The 21846-nt window shown below is 40.1% G+C and overlaps 1 protein-coding gene across 2 annotated transcripts in view; it reads right to left on the reverse strand.

Moving 5' to 3' along the window:
• LOC147612992 (uncharacterized) overlaps nt 1–9742 on the reverse strand; it is a 34056-nt gene extending 24314 nt beyond the window's left edge. Inside the window, exons 1-4 of one of the 2 annotated variants that reach the window (XM_086782299.1) lie at nt 9439–9742; nt 5318–9039; nt 4920–5159; nt 4679–4811 (exon numbers count right to left, since the gene is read on the reverse strand). In XM_086782299.1, coding sequence (XP_086638425.1) covers nt 4679–4811; nt 4920–5159; nt 5318–9012 — 4068 coding nt within the window. In that variant the 5' untranslated portion in view covers nt 9013–9039; nt 9439–9742. The remainder of the gene's footprint in view (nt 1–4678; nt 4812–4919; nt 5160–5317; nt 9040–9438) is intronic. The other variant, XM_086782298.1, reaches the window with a different exon arrangement.
• Between the last annotated feature and the right edge of the window lie 12104 nt (nt 9743–21846).

The raw sequence follows: 21846 nt of genomic DNA on the forward strand, positions 1-21846 counted from the left end.
AGGAAGAGGTGACAGTCACCTCTCATCATGCATCTTCTCCACAAGGCACAAAACCTGACAGATATATGTATGCTAGTGCTCACTGAGGGCATGAAAGTCACATGCATTCAAGACATGTATCCCATGGTAAGGGTGACAAGTTTGCTTCTAGAAGAATTTTGCCTTCTGAGTTGTCTCATGGAGAGACAATGCCTTACGCAAAAAAGTCACATGCATCTGAGTTCCAAGTTCGTGGAGCACATGCCACCGTGCCTCGTGAAACTTCTATGACGGCCCATGGAGCCCATGCAGATAGGGTTGCCCCGTTGGATAAGGGGAAAAGAAAAAGAGAAGACCATGAGCCTCATGCCAGAAGGCTCAAGGAATTCAAAGCAGGTGACAAATCTGTCTCAAAAGTACGCTAGCTAGCATGTTTTTGAAAGGGACCGCTGCTCATTGGTGGATCACTGAAAATATCACCAAGGATCCCATTTGCACCTGGAAGGAATTTAAAGATAGATTCGATGCTTAGTTTTTGCCACCGAATGCAAAGCAAACTCTCACTCAAAAGTGGGACAGGCTGGAGCAAAGAGATAATGAAAGCGTGCAACAGTATGTTAACAAGTTCTGGAAAGTATTATTGGAAGTAACTCCCTTTATGCAAATCACTGAGGATAAAAGAAAGAGGAAGTTTCGCTCTGGACTGCAACCAGCATATCGTTCAGGCATTGAATTGCACCCGAAACATACTTTGCAACAGCTCACAGCTTCTGCTCTTGCTACGGAGCAATTGGTGCTCAAAATTAAGCAGGATCAAGGCGGTTCTAAGGGGAAAGACAAGGCTATCCCAAATCTGCAAAAGGGTGGACAGCCACCTAAAAAGAACTTCCGGGAGACCCACAAGGGTGGTAAAGCTAAAAATACCACATCTAAAGATCAGGGCCCAAGGAAAAACAAATTCGGCTTAACCCTGGAGCAAAGAGAGCAATATGCCAAGGATGGAAAATGCTTTTCTTGTGGTAGCAAAGACCACATGTTTCGACAATGCCCAGACCGCAAACCTAAGCACGAGGACAAGCAGACCAAGGCTAATGTACATGCAGTTCCTGATGTGCAAGGAAATACAAGTCATGATGCAAAAGAGCAGATGGTATGCAAGGCTTGGGAGCAAATCAAGAATCAGCCTGCCCTATTCATGTTTGATGACTGTGCAACCGATAACTTCATCTCTATGCAAACAGCAGCTGCATTGGGTATTGAGGTTGAGAACATGGGACCTCAGATTGAAGCCGAAGCTGCATTTATTGGTAAAGAGGTGCAGGTTACCCCATTGATAGGGAAGTTGCGCATCCATATCCAGGGCTACCTTGATAATTAGTTGTTCCACTAAATGGATGTGATGTATTGTTGGGCAAGCCGTGGCACCATAGGCTTGAGCCCCGCAAAGACTACAAGTCCAATATGATTTCTTTTATGCATAAAGGCCGCATGCATTTTATTGATGCTGGCAAAGAAGGGGATTCCATCCCACTTGTATCACACATCCAAATTAATAAAGCAATCAAAAAGAGTCTTTCTGCGTACTTGGTTTTTGTTCGTGATAGCCTTGTGCCAAATCATCAAAATGTGGATGCTATGTCTAATGATAGGCTCAATTTTCTTCATGCATTCAATGACTGTTTTGCTGATACTTTGCCAGGTGAATTACCTCCCCCAAAGGCCCGAAGATCATCGCATAGATCTTGTGCCAGGTAGTTCTCCACCCAACAAACCCACATATCGAGTGAGTGCCGCACAACAAGAAGAGATCATGAAGCAGGTAAATGAGCTTTTAGAGAAAGGTTTGGTTCAACCCAGTTCCTCACCTTATTGCTCCCCTGTGCTTCTTGTTCAAAAGAAGGACGGATCATTCCGTATGTGTGTGGACTACAGAGCTTTGAACAAGCTTACCATCAAGAATAGATTCCCAATTCCGCGTATTGATGATATTTTGGATAAGCTTGATGGCTCGACTTGTTTCAGCTGACTTGACCTGAAGAGTGGTTATCACCAGATACGAGTGGTGCCACAAGATGTCCATAAAACTGCATTCAGGACAGCCTTCGGATTATATGAATTTTTGGTAATGCCTTTTGGTCTCACCAATGCTCCTGCTACGTTTAATCGTATGATGGATGGGATATTCCGACCCCATCGCAAATTTACAGGAGTATTCTTTGACGACATCTTGGTTTTCTCCAAGAATGAGCAGGAACACAGAACTCATTTGGTCACAGTATTCGAAGAATTGCGGAAGCATAAACTTTTCATTAATGCCAAGAAAAGTGAGTTCTTCCTTTCAGAGATTCATTATCTGGGTCATATTGTATCCAAGGATGGAGTTACAATGGATCCTGCAGAGATAGAGACCATTCGGAATTGGCCCAAATTGCAAAACGTACATCAAGTACGTAGTTTTCTAGGATTATGTTCGTACTATAGGCGTTTCATAAGGCATTTTGCTATGATAGCCACTCCTCTACATGATCTCACAAAGAAGAAAATCACTTTCAAATAGACTTCAAAAGAACAGCATGCTTTCTTGCAGCTCAAGCATACTATCATATGTGGTCCAGTTTTGATTGTTCCTGACTTGCACAAGTCATTCGTAGTTGAATGTGATGCTTGTGGTGATTGCATAGGAGCTGTCCTAAATCAAGAAGGACATGCAATTGCATACGAGAGCCGCCGTTTGCATGATGTTGAGCTTCATATAGATATCTATGAGAAAGAGCTCTTGGCTGTAATTCATGCTTTAAAGATATGGAAACATTATCTTCTTGGGGCTGAATTTGTAGTCAAGACAGATCATCAAAGCTTGAGATACTTTCTATCTCAGACAAAGCTTTCAGAGAAGCAGATGAGAATGGCAAATTTTCTTTCCATGTTTCATTTTCAGATTGTGCATACTCCAGGAAAGAAAAATGTGGTGGCCGATGCATTATCCAGGAGGCCTTATGTAGCTGCAGTCTCAGTGGCCTCTCATGGAGACTTATCTGCTATGCAAGATTTGTATCATTTGGATGCTAAATTTTGCCATATATGGACTGATTTGATGGCTGGTCATTCACATGCCTCTTATGTTATCAACGAGGGTTATCTTATGAAGGATAATTGCCTATGTGTGGTGAAGGATTTGCGTCCAAAGGTTATGGACGAATGTCACGCTCCACCATATGCTGGTCATAGAGGTATCATGCCTACTACTCGCATGATTCAGAGATATTTCTTTTGGCCAAGCATGCGTAAAGACATTGAGGCTTATGTACGTGCATGTATCACTTGCCAAAAGGTGAAATTTGACAGGCAAAAACCTCCACGGTTGCTTCAACCATTGCCTATTCCCTCGCAACCTTGGGAAAGTATTACTATGGATTTTATTATGAATTTGCCTAGATCCCAGCATGGGAATGATGCTATTTGGACCATTGTGGACAGGTTTAGCAAGCAAGCTCATTTCTTGCCCGTCAAGAAAACCATTAAAGCTGATCATATGGTAAAGCTTTTTCTTGCTAATATTTTCAAGCATCATGGTATGCCTAAATCCATTGTTGGGGATAGAGATCCCAGGACTACAAGCCTCTTTTGGAGGGCTTAATTTGATAATATGGGTACTAAACTTGAGTTTTCATCAGCTTATCATCCCCAAACGGATGGCCAAAGTAAAGCTGCAAATTCAGCCGTGTTGGATTTATTGAAGTGTTATGTGGCCAGGACGAGAAAGATCGTATCCTAAGCTTTCTCCTCGCTATTATGGACCCTTCAAGGTGATTCAGAAGATCAATGAAGTGTCCTACAGGCTTGCTTTACCTAGTCATTGGAAGATTCACAATGCTTTTCATGTGAGTCTATTTTGGAAATATGTGGGGCCAGATCCTGATGAGCCTGTCTCACAGAAGAAACGCCAGAGATTGAAGAGCTTGAGGAGATCCTCCAGCCAGAACAAATTGTTTTTCACAAGGAGCGAAAGCTACCTGCAGGAAAGCTTTCCAGGAGATACCTTGTGAAGTTTAAAAATTATTTACCTATTGATGCAAAATGGGTAAATGAGGACTATTTTGTTGATTACCCACAGTTATTGCAGGCATATCTTGAGGCTTTTCAATTGAGGACAACTCTTTAGAAGCCCGGGGACCAATTGGCCGACCATTTGGTCCATCTCCAGTTTTTGTCTCTCGTTCACTTGAGGCCAGGCCGGTGTCTCATGTGAAGAGGCCAGTATTTTGCTGACATGGACGGGAGCCAGATTGGTGCCACCCGTGTGTTAGCAGGATGGTGTCGTATTGACGGGAGCCAAACTGGTGCCACCCGTGTATGACCTGGACTGTGTTCGACCCATGGGATTGTCACGCCATGGAAGAGCCAGTATTTGTGCCGTGTCTTACCTATGGGACTGTCACTCCATAGGGAGGCTCGTGCCTTGAACTGTGTCTTACCTATTGTTGTTTCAACCTTTGTTTCATAATCCGAAGATAAACCCAATTCCCTTCCAAAAACTTCATATCCCTTCGGTCTTTATTGGCCTGTCGAGTGTAGACCTACCAGCAGGGCCAATCTACTGGCTGCCCTCCAGACGCTATAAAAGGACCACTCCTACCCCCATTTCTCAAAACAAATCTAGCTTAATCTCGAAAGTTGAAAGGTCTTCCAGCAGCAATACCTGAGTCTTTCTTATTCCTTCCATAGCTTCTTCTGCAATTTTCGGGTCAGAACTGCTATTTTCCTTGGCATACTTCAAGCACTCTTTGAACAAACTTGCAGCAGCAATGTTTTCTCCAAGTGCTAGATGACAACTGCAACAGACAACTTCAAGTTTTTTATTTTCTTCAAGAAAACACTGCAACTCCAACCAGCCTTTCTAGCTGGACTTTTAGCAACTCGAATACCAAAGATGAACTCACCTAGCAGCACGTAACCTTACACGAGGGAAATGGAAATCCACAACCATTGCTCGCCTACAATCTGCAAGAGCCTCCCTCATTCTACCCATAGCCATTCGTGTGGCTGCACGATTACTATAGCACAACATAGAGGCTCTTATGCAGCTCTGTGAGGTTTCGTCTGGAGAAACACTGCCTGCACCACGTGAATAACAGTCTTCAGCTTTCTGGAAATCTCCATTTGCATATGCCTGGTTTCCCCTGTTCAGATGATATGAAAGCAGACATAGCAAGTCCTAGCATCAGCATCAGAGTCGCTAAACCAGAAACATTGCAAAGTACACACACAGCTTTTCTCTATCCCTTACAAAACTATCTATGCCTTCAAAATTTGAGTAGGACAAAGAATCTTAACTGACCTTAATCGCCATCCCTCGCACACTTGCTCAACTGCAGCACTCTTCGTTGCAGTTGGACTCATTGGAAACCTAAAATGAAAACGCTCTCCGGGTATAGCAGCTGCCTTCGAGGCGGTATATTCTTCAGCCGTCTTACTACAGGTAAACGATTGATTAGTTTTCTTAACGGCCGGCTTTTGTACACTGGTCCCTCCTTTCTCATTAACCAAGAATGTAGAACCTTGACTAGAGGCAGTCCATGTAGACACATCCTGCTCTTTTTTGTAAGCTCTCTTCCATTTTCCCTTCCTCTGATGTGAGATATGAGGATCAGTCTGCTCATTTGAGCGTTCAAACAATCCAGATTCTTGATGGTCACCCTTTCTGTTTAAATCCCTTTGCTCCTTTCCAATACTTAAATTGGCAGCTGCAGCTCTGAGTCCTTCAATACTTGGACTCTCAACATCATCCAATTTTGGCCCAGCAGACTGTCCTACAGGGGTTTGCTGAGCCTCATCTGAGCCAGTTTTCAGTAAAGATGGCACAACCTCATCTACACACGGCAAAGAGTCCATCGGACTGCCTGACTTCTCTCTGGTTGAAGTGGGGTGAATTTTCCCATGGGAAACTGAACTTTTCTTTGGTCTGGTTGCACTGCGACTTCCATGCCTCCGCATGTTCGAGAATGCTTCAGCAGTTTTCTTCCTCGTGGACAAGCCAGAACGCATCCCTTTCATGCTCCCCTGAAACTCAAAAGAGTGACTCTGATGAGATGATCGATCTGCAGCATCACCTCTTGTAGGTGAGCTCTCAGAAGATTCTGCTGAGGAGACAGGACCAGAAAACTCTCCAATTGGAGCTTCATTGTGAACCTCTGTGAAGGGAGAAGACAGTCCTGCATTTATCGTAGGAAAAGAACATGATAATGGTGCTCCAACAAAGGAATTATTTCCATCCAAATTTGGATAAGAATATGTAGAGAACGGCCCTGTCTGAACAGAGTTGCCAAAGCCAACTCCTCTGCTGTTGCCAGCATAGGCAGCTGATGAAAAAACACCTGAATCCTCACTTTCCTTAGATGCGTTAGCCATCGGCTTACAGAATTTAGAAGCAGAAAAAACAAAATCTTCTTGAACCTCCTTTCTGTCAAATTTTGATGCTGGTTCCTGACCCCCTTCCTGTGTGTTTGTTTTCTCATCCCGTTTTCCCAGTTTTGAAATTTGTTCAGAAAGCTTCTCGACAGAATGCTCAGAAACATCATTTTTCTTGATTTCACTGGCAGAATATGTGGCTTTACTTGCATTATCATGATTCCGTTTGTTCATTTCATTATCATATTTGCCCAGTTTTGCAATTTGCTCACGAAGCTGCTCAACTGAATGCTCAATAACATTGCGATCCTGAGATCCTCTGGTAGAACATTCGGTTTGATTTGCCTTATCATTCTGTCTGTTCACTGCCTCATCAAATCTGCCCAGTTTTGCAAGTTGCTCACCAAGCTCCTTGACTGAATGCTTGAACGCAATACTTTCCTCTGTTCTTCTGGCAGAACATTGAGTTTTACTTGCATTCTCTTCAATTTGTCTGTTCACTTCCTCATCAGATCTACCCAGATTTGCAACTTGCTCACAAAGCTCCTCAATCGAATGCTTGAAAGCATTACCTCCCTTAGTTCCACCAGCAGAGCTTTGGGTTTTATTTGCATCATCACTCTGTCTGTTCAAATCCTCATGAGATCTCCCCAGTTTTGCCATTTTCACACCAAGCTCCTCAACTAAATGCTCAAGAACTTTACTTTCTTTACTTCCTCTGCAAGTAAACTCAGTTTTACTAACATTATGAGCATTCTTCACGCTACTTGGTGGATTCTTCGACCTAGAAGCACAAAAGACATAAGGTTTCAGGATGTTCTGGCTGCCAAATATGAAGTTTGGTTCCTGATTCTCTTTCTGTATGTTCATCTCATCGACACATCTCCCCAATTTAGCACTTCTCTCCCGAAGTTCCTCAACAGGTGGCTTGCTAGGGGAATTTAAATTGAATTCCGCCAATTTTGAACCTTCAACAGCTTTTCTGTTCGGGACTGGAAAAGTTTTAGCAAGCTCCTCAGCAGGAAATGCTGCTTCGGAACCTGCCATCCATTTCTCCTTTGGTTCATCAACCACTTTTGATCTTGAAAAAATCCCTTTAATTGATGAGTTACAAGCATGTTCGCTTCTCTTCATAAAGCACCCCTCCATGTTCTGAGAAAAAGGATGCCAAGTACCAAAATCCTCACCAAAACTTTGCATCTGTTCATTCCTTTGGGACACAGAACATCTTTCACTGAAGTTCTGGACCGACTGTGTATCAGCACTGGTCGTACTAGCTGGACCCTCAAAATGCCAAGGGGACCGTGCACTTGCTCTGTTAGCTCCAAAGCTTGAGCTGACCTTTGCCTCTGACACATAAGAAGAATGCAAAGACACACCTTGTCCAGATTTTGAGTCTCTACTATCCATAATCTTGGTGCCAACATTTGAATGTCGTGAAAAATCAGCATCACTCACACAAGAAGCCTCCATGGTAAAATTGAGGCCAGCGTTGTTAAAACAAGAAGCATCTGTGCTAGATTTAGAAGCCATTGGACAAAAAGCACTGCTCCCAGGTGCAGCTGAGCTTTTCCCGTTGATGAGATTGCTACGCTTCTTGACCTTCATATTACCTGCAGCCAAGGAGTGAATGATCTTCTGGCGTGAGAGCCCAGCTCTTGAACTGGTTCCAGATGTGGGAAATGAACCAAAAACAAAAATATCAGAGCCTTCCTTTTGGCTAGATTGCGATGACACCCCATTCCAACTCGCAGGTACAGAACCCACACTTGCATTGCCAATGACCTGAGATGTAGACTGCTGTTTAAACAGAGGAGCCGTATTCACTGCAACAGAAGCACCATGACTGTTTTCTACTGGCCGTCCAGTGCTTTTTGAAGGTACTGAACCCCTCACAGACGCAACAAATGTGGATGAGTAATAAGAAGATGCTGAAGGGTGAGAAGGACTAGAGCCCCCACTCTGCAACTGCAGCATCGATTCCCAACGTTTGCTTAGCTCTTCTACCAAGTATGACCTTTCGGAAGTAGAACATTGATTGAAACCCTTGCCAGAGATTGTCGACCTTCCATTGATGGGGCTTTTCTGCTTATTCAAATCAGCATTTTCCCCTGCAAAATGAAACTGCAAAGAACTTGAACCATTCAGAAATTCTGGATCATGAGTAGAGGATGAAGATGGGGGTGGGAAACCAAAGCTAAAAGGAGATGTTGATGCTTCTTGAGGCCTGGCTTGGCCAGAAGTATAGTCTTGTGCTGTCCTTGAGATTTCTGCCTCTTGCTTATCTGACTGCTTAATCCGAGACTCATCCAACATTTGCTGTGTGTGTTTTTCAGGAAGGCGACACTGCCAGTGGCTCTGCTGTGGCTGTTGCTCTGTTCTGAAACCATTAGTAAATGTTGAGGATAAAGAGGAAGAGAAAGCCAATGGTTGCCCACATGATGAGGAACATGAAGGGTTGAGTGATGGTGTTTCCCGCCAAAGAGGTGGAGTGGGGGGGTTGCCCCAGATACTAGATGAAGGATTGCCATTGTAGAAAGAACCAGGCTGCTGGGTAATGCCCTCACGAATAGGTTGCCCTTCATTCTCAAAATTTGAGCCCCAACCGCCCACCAGAATGGACATGATGCGATCTTTGAATGGATTATGCTGCTGATACAACAAGTCAGTGCTTCATTACTACAACTTAACCTAAAACCAACCTTCATTTTTCATATAGTTTGTGTAACACCAAGCAGATTACAGCAAACTGGCTTGCACTTTGATTGCATTCACTGCAATTTTACGCTAGACAAGTAAACATAGAATGATCTGCAACTGAAATAATCATATGCCACAGTTTGTTGAGAAGACGGTACATGCTCTTAGAACTTGTTGAGACAACACTATGTGCTTAGACATTATATGCTAAGGTTCGTTGAGAAGACAATGAATAAGAGGGTTTGTTGAAAAGACAGCAAATATAAGGGTTTTGTTGAGAAGACAGAGTATGCTAGGGTTTGTTTGTTAAGACTGCACAGACATTATATGCTAGGGTTTTTTTGAGCTTACCTTGTAAACACATGTGATCTGGCCACATGATCGTTTGCGGCATCAGAGACGAGAGCTTGCATTCGTAGACCTTTCGACCTTCTTCGCCATAACCACGCCTCGCTTTCGCAGAGGCGGGCTCGCTTGCGAAGAAGCTTGTTGTGACGGGAACCTCCACCGCCTCGCCCAGTCACTGCCTCGCTCAGTTCTCTCCGATCTCAACCGGCTAAGCCCATCTCACACCCAATCGCACCGGCTATTCCAGTGGCCCCTCGTTACTTAAATAATCTAAAAACGCGCCATGCATCAAATCCCTCTTTAGGGCACAGAACGCTTCTTTTCTTCTCATTAATAATTAAAGTCTAGACTAGAAGCTTGATTTAATTAACCTAAGGTCTTTTCTGCCAAGTGAATCTATTAAAATATTTATGAAAATGGCAAGAACAAGTGATTTGCAATCTCATTTTGCATGCAAACAGATAGCTCTCTCTCCACGTAGTGATCACATAGCTCTCTCTCCCCACGTAGTGATCAGAGCTCTCTCTTCTTCTTCTCTCAATCGTGCTTACCAAAATTATTTGCCTATTTCTATTGGGACTCTCTCTCTCTCTCTCTCTCTCTCTCTCTCTCTCTCTCTCTCTCTCTCTCTCTCTCTCTCTCTCTCTCTCTCGTTCATTTGAAAATCTCTATTTTTCTATGTTTGTTGCACAACAAACAAGGAGGGGCTATAGCAAAAAGGCCTCTCTATGTTTGTTACACAACAAAAAAGGAGAGGCTGGTAGCAAAAAAAGCCTCTCTCTATGTAGGCACTGCATGTAGGGAGGGGCATACGATAGAAATACCTCTGTCGGTCTCTCTAATTGATGCAATGAGCTAGGGGTGAGGGTGGTCTCTCTCTCTCTCTCTCTCTCTCTCTCTCTCTCTCTCTCTCTCTCTCTCTCTCTCTCTCTCTCTCTCTCTCTCTCTCTCTCTCTCTCTCTGGTAGGGAGGGGCATACGATAGAAATACCTCTCTCGATCTCTCTAATTGATGCAATGAGCTAGGGGCAAGGGTGAGCCCTCTCTCTCTCTCTCTCTCTGTCTCTCTCTCTCTCTCTATGGGATTTAATATTCTTGCATTGCTCATTATTTAAGAATTCTCCTAGACAGGTTTAGATTGGGACGTCTTTCTAAATCCAAGTGACTTGTTTTATACATATGCAAGTGATTCCATACATGCGTGAGAGTACACATTGTATCGTCTTGATTTATTGAGTTTCTTATGGTTATTTATAATTTTAATCAATCAATTTATTAATTGATTGGCATAGTCGATATAAGTGCAAATCCTTGGATTGGATAATGGAGGCGAGCTAGTGGTGTGGTCAAGACGCTCGACTTTGGGTGTCGATAGAATATTATTTGATTTTGTGTAACGTGCGCCATTTATTCCATTTTGGGCAATGTCCATATTTACTATCATTAAATATATTTACTAGGACATGTGAAGGCTCCCTTATGCATATTTAATTTATAAAAGATGTACACACTTATATGGTTTGAGGTTTATATCTATTTTGAGTAGTTTGGCTTGCACGTTCAATAAAGCGAGCTTTTTTTGTTGAAGTCGGCATCTTTGTAAAAGTGGAAGTTTTTTTTTTGCCCCACAGTTATTTGAAGCAATATGATTAAAATACACCAAGAGGAAGCGTGGGCTCACTCTTGTGTGGGGCAAATTGGACCCAATCTTGTGTCATGTGCAAGTTTTACAATATGTCTTGTTAATTATTATTTTATAATTTATCTTACAGGTCATTTTTCTCCAACAACAATATTAGAGCTAGGTTAATAACAAATATTAAAGCCGGTGATTGAAGAACCAAAAGGCAAAGGAGAGATGGAAGCCAAGGCAAGGTTTTTCATTTGTTGCAAATTAAGGAAAAAGCCTCAGGTTCAAGGAAAGGCTTGTTTTTATCCATTGGACAACCAAATTCCATAATTCTTTTGTCCACAAGGCAAAGCAAGGTGGAAAATCACTCTCCAAAACCACGCAAAAGCAAAAAATGGTTTCCCAAATTTTTCACCTCTGCCCAATCAGAGTCTACATATGTGTTTCTCTCAACCCATAGGTTATAATTCCACCATTTTTATGTTTTGTGATTGAATTTCATCTCCCTCTCTCTCGCTCTCAATGGTGCACAACACATCTCCTTTCCTAAATTACTTGTTAATTTGGCACGCGCAAACAACTGGTGGCTTATTATCTTACAAGCTTTAAAAGCTTAAAGCTTTATAAATCTTAACTGTAACATTCCTCCCCAGCCCTCAAGATGTCCAGTTTCTTACCCTGTAATCAATCCCCTTTTCATAATAATAAAATATCTTGTTTCTACCTGTTTTGGCCTAGAGAGAGAAAATGTTCTAGAGAGAGGTAACTCAGTTTTTAGATATCTTTGGATGGAAAAATATCCTTTCTTATTAAACTAAATTCTCCCGAAACAGAAGTTTAAAAAGAATTTCCTAAGGTACATTAGAAATAAATTATAATCTACTCAAAAGGCCTTAGGCCTAAGGGTCCAGATTTTTTGAAAATTTTGGATTAAGGTTCTGAGGTACCAATTAGATTAATCCAAATGTAAGGAGGAGATAAATTGAAGAAATAAAGAAAAATCTCCCAAAAATGAGTAAATACTCACATAAGATGAAGAGTGGACTAAGAACCAAGGAAAATAGTTAAAAAACTGATTTTTGACACCTCAAAATGGGGATTCCCCCTCATGAAGGAGGCGTCTTTTTTTCTCATCATTGCTTTCCATTTTAAATCAATAAAATGAGATATTTCATCTCTCCTCTCTCCTAATTCAAGTCTAGTTCCAAAAAGTAAGCTGAACTGACCAAAAAATAGTCAAAAAGTGACCAAACTGGAAAATTCTAGAATCAGTTTGCTTGGTTTGAGGCTCTCTTTTTCCTATAAATAGAGGCCTCCCCAAGCTCTCCTCCCCCCAGAGCCAAAAACATTGAATTCACTTGATAATTCACTTGTTTTTTACTAATTCCTCTACAAAGAATTGGTGGCCACTCTTGATCCAAACAAGAGTAGAACCCTCAATCCCTCAAGCCAAAGGAAAGCTGACAAAACTCCATGTAAGTTATTAATTCTACTTTTTTTTTAAATTCTAATCTATGGTTTTCTGAATTCTTTGCTTTTTAATGTGATTATGGATTCTAAGCCTTGATGAAAAGGCTTCCCCCTTCTCTTCATTAAGAATTTCAACCTTTCTTTATCCTAAAATGAGTAACAAATAAATTGAGTTAAACTTTTCCTATTGATTACTCTTTAGAAGTGAAAAATTGATTAGATTAGAGTGCTTTATTTCATCTTGGGATAAATTTAGAATGTAAAAATTAAAAAATGGTCAGCCATACAAAGGAGGTTATGGCAAAATTTTCTGAAATTTTGTGGAAATAAGTTTTTATCTTTATGTTATTCAAAAAGAATAATCCCCATCATTTGTGCATTCTAAAAGAAATTCTTTTTATTTCAAAAGTGTTATTTTCATTAGATTCAATTTCTATGCATAGAAAGATGCATATTGGATATTTTTTTATTATAAAAATGTCATTTTCATCAGATTCAATTTCTATGCATAGAAAGATGCATATTGGAAATCTTTTTATTTTAAAAGTATTATTCCTATTAAATTGATTTTATGCATAAATAGATGCATAAAGAATTTTTATATCAAAATTAGATTCTCTTTAATTTTATGTTTAATTTCCATGAATATTTGATAAATGAATAAGTAAATACTCTGAGAGGGAAAATTCTATCGTTTCATATTCACTTGGTTTGTAAAGAGAAAATTCAAGAAATCTATCGAAGTTGAAATATTCGGATAAATGATTAATTTATTCCTCATTGAAATTCGTGATTAATTTAAAAATCAATTAAGTGAATATTCAATGAATGAAATTCAGTAAATTAGTAATTGAAATATCACCCCCTTTTCGAGAAAGATAATTCAGGAAGAAAAAGAGATGTGAGGTAAATAGAAGTGATGAGATGTGAGGTAAACAGATGTGAAGAGATGTGTGATGAAAATCAGATAGATGTGAATGAAGGAATGAATAGATGTGATGTGAATAGAGGTGATGAGATGTGAGGTAAACAGATGTGAAGAGATGTGTGATGAGAATCAGATAGATGTGAATGAAGGGATGAATAGATGTGATGTGAATAGAGGTGATGAGATGTGAGGTAAATAGATGTGATGAGATGTGTGATGTGAATCAGATAGATGTGAATGAAGGGATGGATAGATGTGATGAGATGTGAGGTGAATAGATGTGATGAGATGTGAGGTGATGAGATGTGAGGTGAATAGATGTGAATGAAGGAATGGATAGATGTGATGAGATGTGAGGTGAATAGATGTGATGAGATGTGTGATGTGAATCAGATAGATGTGCATAAATGGATGGATGGATGTGATGTGAATAGGGGTGAAGAGATGTGAGGTGAATAGATGTGATGAGATGTGATGTTATGTGAATCAGGATGTAAATGAATGATATGGGATGTGAGTGGATGTATGTGAAAGAATGGATTTGAATGTATGTAAAAGAATGTGATGTGATGAAAAATGATGTGATGTGACATGAATATATGTGGATGTGAAGTGATAGATATGAATGTATGAATATATGTGGGTAGTCGTACAGGTGAACGATTGGATGGATGTGTATGAATGAGATATGGTGTGGACAGAAGTGATGAGATATAATGTGGATAGAATGTATGTGATGGGATGGTTATGAGAATGTATGTGGTGGTATGAATGAACGAATGTGATGGATATGAATGAATGAGATATGATGGATGTAAATGAATGTGATGTAATTGAATGAGATATGATGGGTGTAATTGAATATGATGGACGAGAATTGATGTGGTGTCGTGTGAATTGTGATGTGAATGATTATGATGTGATGAGAAAGGGAATACAAATGAAATAAATGAGGAATGATGTGGAACAATGTGGAAAGACGAGAGTTCGCTATAGAAACTGTAGTTATGACCTGTTTTTTAAAAATAACTATTTTATGTCAAGAATGATGGGGAAGCATTTTGACCCTCTTGTGAATGAGGTCGTGGAGACCTAATCTGATAAAGTTGCAACAGAGCTGACGGAGAGTCAATGGACGACGTCTCGCATGTAGCAAGGTCGGCCGACCAGCCTCGGTTCGATTAAAATGGTGAGCTTCCGGTATGGTGGATGAGGGACCAAGGAAGCGGCCTATGAGTGAAGCGCTAGGTGACCTGCGAAGGATCCTAGAGGGTGCAGACCATACGGTGCTCGGGCTCTAGGTCGCCGAAGATACCCACACGTGCGTCGTGGAAGATATTGGAACAAGGAGTAAGAGTTATTTTCTGAATTCGGGCATGGATCTGGTTGATTGGCCTTGCTGGTCCTCAACGGATGAGTCCATGGCTCTTTTATATGGATCCGTTGGTTGATCTTGCTGATCTTTAACAGAGATTCCATTTTTGATATGTGAATATATTGCTGGTTACTATGAGCTAGGAACTATCGAAAAGGCCCCTGAGTGGACAGGTGGTGAGCGTTCTGGTTGCCAATGATGCCATAGATATACCGATGAAGGAATGATTGGAAATAAAGATTCAATCGGAGATTTTGAGGATTATACCAGTGATACTATGGTTTCATTAAATGATTGTTTTAAAGACAGCTAATTCTGTGAAAAAGGCAATTTCATATTGGGTGTGTAAGTGGTGTGACTAGTTTTAAGTTTGCATGAATATCCAGTTAAGGGGCCTCGAAACTCTTTTCCCTAGTACCCGGGACAAAACTTAACCAAATTCTTAATTGGATCCCATCACTACAGTGGTTGGGCGGTTGGCTAACCCATGGGACTTGATGGGGTTAGGCTGGACTGATGGATCCCTAAATTGAGACTCAATTCTATTTTGGTACGATAGATGAAGTAAATCCCGTACAAAAATTGTTCTATGGAAAAGAATCAACGGCTGTGCCTCTCAATGAGGAAAAAAGCGTTGGTCTCTATGATCCAAATGCAATCTTTCCCTGATCTGACTATGGGACTTATTACGGGTTCGGTTAGATCAGTTTAGTTAATTAAGACTTTTTGACTACGTTAGAGAAAATTTATACTGGAGGAATCGCCCGTGCTTTCTGGGCAATGGGAAGTTTTTTCGAGTTTGGTTTTGAAAGAACCGATGGATTAGTCTCTTGTCCGGATATCCGTGGGCGAGGCCCCAAGTGAGGAACCCTGGCTTGCGCAAGAAGTGCTACTTTCGCTGCTAGCGGCCCTGAATTCATTGCGCGGTGGGGACAAGGACCATACAGCTGGTATTAGAGCAAATTTGGCTAAAGTGGATTAACTGAGAAGCCAAAAATGTCAAAAATTGATGAAGTAGCAGTAAAACTTTGAAATTGTGTGATAAATTCATACAAATTGTTATTCAGATTGAAATTCATAAATTGGTAATTGGGTCTTCAGATGGAAGTACCGCAACTATATGGAATCCATGACTTGCTTAAGGCCTAGACATGATGGTATTTACCTTATAATTCCAAGGACCGTGACTACCCGTATATACTGAGGGTATAACTACAGCTCTTTACTGGAAGTATATACAAGTAAATCTAAGATCTTGAAATTATAAGCAAAATGGCTATCCAGATGATGAATTCGAATGTGGTTGAGAATTCTGGTTGAGAACTGATGATGAATTCGAATGTGGTTGATATGATTTTAAAATTCTGGTTGAGAACTGATGAGTTGATTTGGATTCTGATTGAAAAATGATGATTCCTGAATTTTGGTTGAAATGTAATAAGCTGAACAAAACCACAATGAGGATGAATGGGACGAGTCCTTGTGATAATGTTCATAACTGGAATGATGATAATGACTTCAGCAAATCACTATGAGATTAGTGGATTGTGCTGACAAATTGCTACTTTTAACACTTGACCCAGTGGATCAAGTTAAGGGATGACAAATAAAAAAAATCTGTATAATTGAAATCCCCATGGAGGACTGTTCAGATGGAAATTTCGGTCTAATGGACCATTATTGTGTTAAAGATATGAATGAGATGTTCTGAATGAATTGTTATCCGATAATGAGTTCTATATGAATATCTTTATCCCATGATTCTATGAGGAACTAACCAATCTAAAGAACCCCAGAATCAGTTGAATCTAAAATCGGATTTGAATCATAAATAAAGGGACTTAACAAGAATTTTTGTATTGATAGGAGCATGGATCGAGGTCGTCGTGGTAGAAATGATAACCTCCAACTTGACGAGGAAGAGCTTGACTTGGATGTTCGTAAAACTCTTCATAGATCGCAGCCTGGACCTTTCAAGGGTGAAGGGAAAAACTTGGGTGAGGCTGTGGAAAAGTGGATCGAAGGAATGGAAGAGTACTTCGATGTCATCGGGTACAATGAGAAGAGCAAAATGGCTCTTGCAAGACTGAAGATAGTAGAAACAGCCAGAGTGGCATGGCGAAACCACTACGAGACAAACTGTCTGGATCAGAATACCCACACATGGAATGATCTCAAAAATTACATAAGGACGAGGTTCTGTCCTCCTCCCGGCTTTTTGGAAACAAGGACGAATGAATTCTTAGAATTAACCCAGGGGAGCAGAACTATTGAATAATATCACCAAGTGTTCGCTCTTCTCCTCAAATTCTCGCCACCGCTGGATGAAGAGCTGATGGCCAGGTTCATTCGGGGACTGAACGAACCTTTGGTGAAGAATGCCAAGCCAGTTTCCATGGCTGAAGCAGTGTGGATGGCGAAGGATTTCACCAAGGCCTTTGATGTCAAAGTCTCGCCGAAGCCAGCACCATCACCATCACCTTTCAAAAGGTTTTTAATTCCAGAAGGTGATTCCAACCTTCCGCCGCCTAAAAGATATCAGGGTCAAGCCTAGGATATGGGAAGTTCTAGAATGGAAGAAATGTCCTTTTTCCGAAACTCAATCCCCTAAAATTCAACTTTAGAAGTTCCACCCTTGAACAAGGGAGTGAAATGCTATAACTGTCAAGGATTTGGACATCACGGTTTGGATTGCCCAACACCTTTTGGATCAAGGTTTTCGGGGCAGGGAAATCAGGGATCAAGATTCCAGACTCCAACTCCTTCCTTCCAGAGTAATCAGGTTTCTTTCCGCCAAAATCAAGAAAATCCCAGAGAGGTAGACCCTCTAACCAACCTGTAGTCTCAATCCAAAGTAATGCAAGACCTCCGCCTCAGAATAGGGGAAGGCAAAGAGAGATATTTCCAAATCGGCCGTCCACTTCCAAGGCAGTAATGCTAGAAGTAATTGAAGAAGAAGGAGAAGAAGAAGAAGAAGAAGAAGATCATACTTCACCTGCGAGATGAGGACATCTCACGTTTTTCAAGTGGGAGAGAATGTAAGATTCCTCCCCAGCCCTCAAGATGTCCAGTTTCTTCCCCTGTAATCAATCCCCTTTTCAGAATAATAAAAGATCTTGTTTCTACTTGTTTTGGCCTAGAGAGAGAAAATGTTTTAGAGAGAGATAACTCAATTTTTAGATATCTTTGGATGGAAAAATATCCTTTCTTATTAAACTAAATTCTCCCAAAACAGAAGTTTAAAAAGAATTTCCTAAGGTGCATTAGAAATAAATTATAATCTGCTCAAAAGGCCTTAGCCTAAGGGTCCAGATTTTCTGAAAATTTTGGATTAAGGTTATGAGGGATCAATTAGATTAATCCAAATGTAGGGAGGAGATAAATTGAAGAAATAAAGAAAACCCCCCCAAAAATGAGTAAATACTCACATAAGATGAAGAGTGGACTAAGGACCAAGGAAAATAGTTAAAAATTTGATTTTTGACACCTCAAAATGGGGATTCCCCCTCATGAAGGAGGCACCTTTTTCTCATCATTGCTTTCTATTTTGAATCAATAAAATGAGATATTTCATCTCTCCTCTCTCCAAATTCAAGTCTAGTTCCAAAAGGATCTACTCATTTGGTGACCTTTTACAATCATAGGCTAAGGTGGTGAGGCTTGTTGATGTAGCTTTAGTTTTTAGAAGAGATCCTCATCGAGGGTCTTCTCTTTGCTTGATGAAGACTCCACGTAGTTGGCTTCCTGGCGCTCGTCAATTTGCATTTCTCTTCTTTATGCCTGAGTTTGTTGCAATATCCACATTTGGGTTTTAAGTCTACACTCACTTTTGAAGTGTCCTTTCCTTCTGTAGTGGTATCATTCTTTTGTGCCCTTGTTGGTGTAGAGTGCTTGTTCCCTTGTGGTACCTTGTGTTTCATTCTTTAGCCGCTTCTCTTCTTCAAGTAGGGATGAAATACAACCCTACTTACCCAACATTTGATTTCTAATCGTACATTAAATAGGCATCATTCATTCAAAGTTTTCATCCTCTCATTCAGTATTACCATGGTATAGAAAATATTGTAGCTGACGCATTGAGTAGACGTCCTTCCATTGCAAATATTTCAGCTCTTGGTATGCATTTCTTTGATGTTACGTGTGATATATATGAGAATAATACTGATTTTCATGATGCATGGTTGAAGGTACACTCTACTCAGTTAATAATTATTCCTATAATGATGGATTTCTTTCTGTAGATCCCTGTCCCCACCGCGCAACGAATTCAGGGGTGCTAGCAGCGAAAGTAGCACTTCTTGCACGGGGCAGGGTCCCACACTCGGGGCCTCACCCACGGATATCCGGACAGAGACCAATCCATCGGTTCTTCTAAAACCGAACCCGGTAAAACTTCCCTTCCCCGGAAAGCACGAGCGATTCCTCCAAGATAACTTTTCTCTAACGTAGTCAAAAGCACGAGCGATTCCTCCAGAGGATAACTTTTCTCTAACGTAGTCAAAAGCCTTAACTACTAGAACTGATCTGACCGAACCCATAAGTCTCATAGTCAGATCAGGGAAAAGATTGCACTTGGATCATAGAGACCAACGCTTTTTTCCTCATTAAGAAGGCACAGCCGTTGATTCTTTTCCATAGAACAATTTTTATCCGAGATTTACTTCATCTATTGTACCATAACAGAATTGAGTCTCAATTTAGGGATCCATCAGTCCAGCCTAACCCCATCCAGTCCCATGGGTTAGCCAACCGCCCAACCACTGTAGTGATGGGATCCAATTAGGAATTTGGTTAGGTTTTGCCCCGGGTACCAGGGAAAAGAGTTCCCAGGCCCCCTAACTGAATATTCATGCAAACTTAAAACCAGTTACACCACTTGCACACCCAATATGAAATTGCCTTTTTCACAGAATCACCTATATTTAAAAACAATCATTTAATGAAACCATTGAGTCACTGATTCATAATCCTCAAAATCTCCGGTTAAATCCTTATTTCCAATCATTCCTTCATCCGTGTACCTATGGCATCATTGGCAACCAGAACGCTCACCACCTATCCACTCAGGGGCCTTTTCGATAGTTCCTAGCTCATTTTAACCGGCAATATATTCACATATCGAAATGGAAACTCCGTTGAAGATCAGCAAGATCAACCAACGGATCCATATAAAAGGGCCATGGACTCATCCGTTTGAGGACCAGCAAGGTCAATCAACTAGATCCATACCTTAATTCAGAAAACAACTCTTACTCCTTGTTCCAATATCTTCCACGACGTAGGTGTGGGTATCATCGGCGACCCAGAGCCCGAGCACCGTATGGTCAGCACCCTCTAGGATCCTTCGCAGGTGACCTAGTGCTTCACTCATAGGCCGCTTCCTTGGTCCCTCATCCACCGTACCAGAAGCTCACCAATTTAATCGAACCGAGGTTGGTCAAGACCTCGACCGACCTTGCTACGCAAGACGTCCTCCATTGACTCTCCGTCAGCTCTTACAACTTAATTGATTAGGTCTCCACACGACCTCATTCACAAGACGGTCAAAATGCTTCCCCAGCATTCTTGACATAAAACATTCATTTAAAAACAAGTCATAAATATAGTTTCTATAACGAACTCTCGTCTTTCCACATTGTTCCACATCAACCACATTATTTAATTCCACAACCATTTCACAAGTATTCCTATTCTCATCCAATCACATCATTTTCATCTCATCACATCTTTCCTCAATTTATCCTCATCAGATCTCATCCACTGGCATCTACCCATATCCACATCTCATCACATCACATTCATTCACATCTCATCCATTCAGACCACATCACATTTACTCACAAACTCATCCATTCATTTTACCTCACTTCTCATTCATTCACATCTATCCCAATTCACATCCCATCACATCGCATTCATTCATATCCATCACATTCACATTCATTCATATCCATCACATTCATTCTCATCACCATTATATCTATTTATGCATAAAGTCAACTTCAGTGGGAATAACACTTTTAACAAAATCCTTTTATACATCTATTTATGCATAAATTTAATTTTTAAGGAAAATAACACTTTTAAAATAAAAATAAATCCTTTATGCATCTTTCTATGCATAAAATCAATTTTAATGAAATTAACACTTTTGGAATAAAAATAAATCCTTTATGCATCTTTCTATGCATAAAATCAATTTTAATGGGAATAACACTTTTGAAATAAAAATAAATTTCTTTATGTATCTTTCTATGCATTAAATCAAAATTAATGAGAATAAATCTTTTGAAATAAAAATAAATTCCTTTATGCATCTTTCTATGCATAAAATCAAAATTAACGAGATAATCTCTTTTAAAATAAAAATAAATTCCTTTATGCATCTTTCTATGCATAAAATCAAAATTAATGAGAATAACTCTTTTGAAATAAAAATAAATTCCTTTCTGCTTGTTTCTTTGCATAAAATTAAAATTAATGAGAATAACTCTTTTGTAATAAAAAATATATATCTTTTATGCATCTTTCTATGCATAAATTTAATTTTAATGGGAATAACACTTTTGAAATAAAAATAAATCTTTTAGAATGCACAAACGAAAGGAATTACTCTTTTAGAATAACCTAATGTGATAAACTTTAGTTTCACAAAATTTAAGAAAATTTTGCCATAACCTCCTTTGTATGGTTGACCATTTCTCAATTTTAACATTCAATTTATGACTTGAATTAGTCCAATTTGAATTCTAATATCTCTAATCTACTCCATTTTCGAAAAATTAAGAGAGTAAACAATGAAAAGAGTTTAATCAATCATTTAATTAAGCTTTCTAGGATTAAGAAGGGCTAAATTGTAACGAAGATAAGGGGGTTGCCTTTCCATCAAGGCATAACTTCAGATTATAATTCAAACATTTTCAAAGCATAAAATTTAAGAAAACCATAGATTTAAAATTCACAATAAGTAAGAATTAAGCTTACATGGAGTTTGTAAGCTTACATGGAG

Source organism: Cibotium barometz, chromosome 44 (genome assembly GCF_041138505.1).
Source record: "Cibotium barometz isolate CiBa-2024 chromosome 44, ASM4113850v1, whole genome shotgun sequence".
In the NCBI taxonomy this organism is placed as follows: domain Eukaryota; kingdom Viridiplantae; phylum Streptophyta; class Polypodiopsida; order Cyatheales; family Cibotiaceae; genus Cibotium; species Cibotium barometz.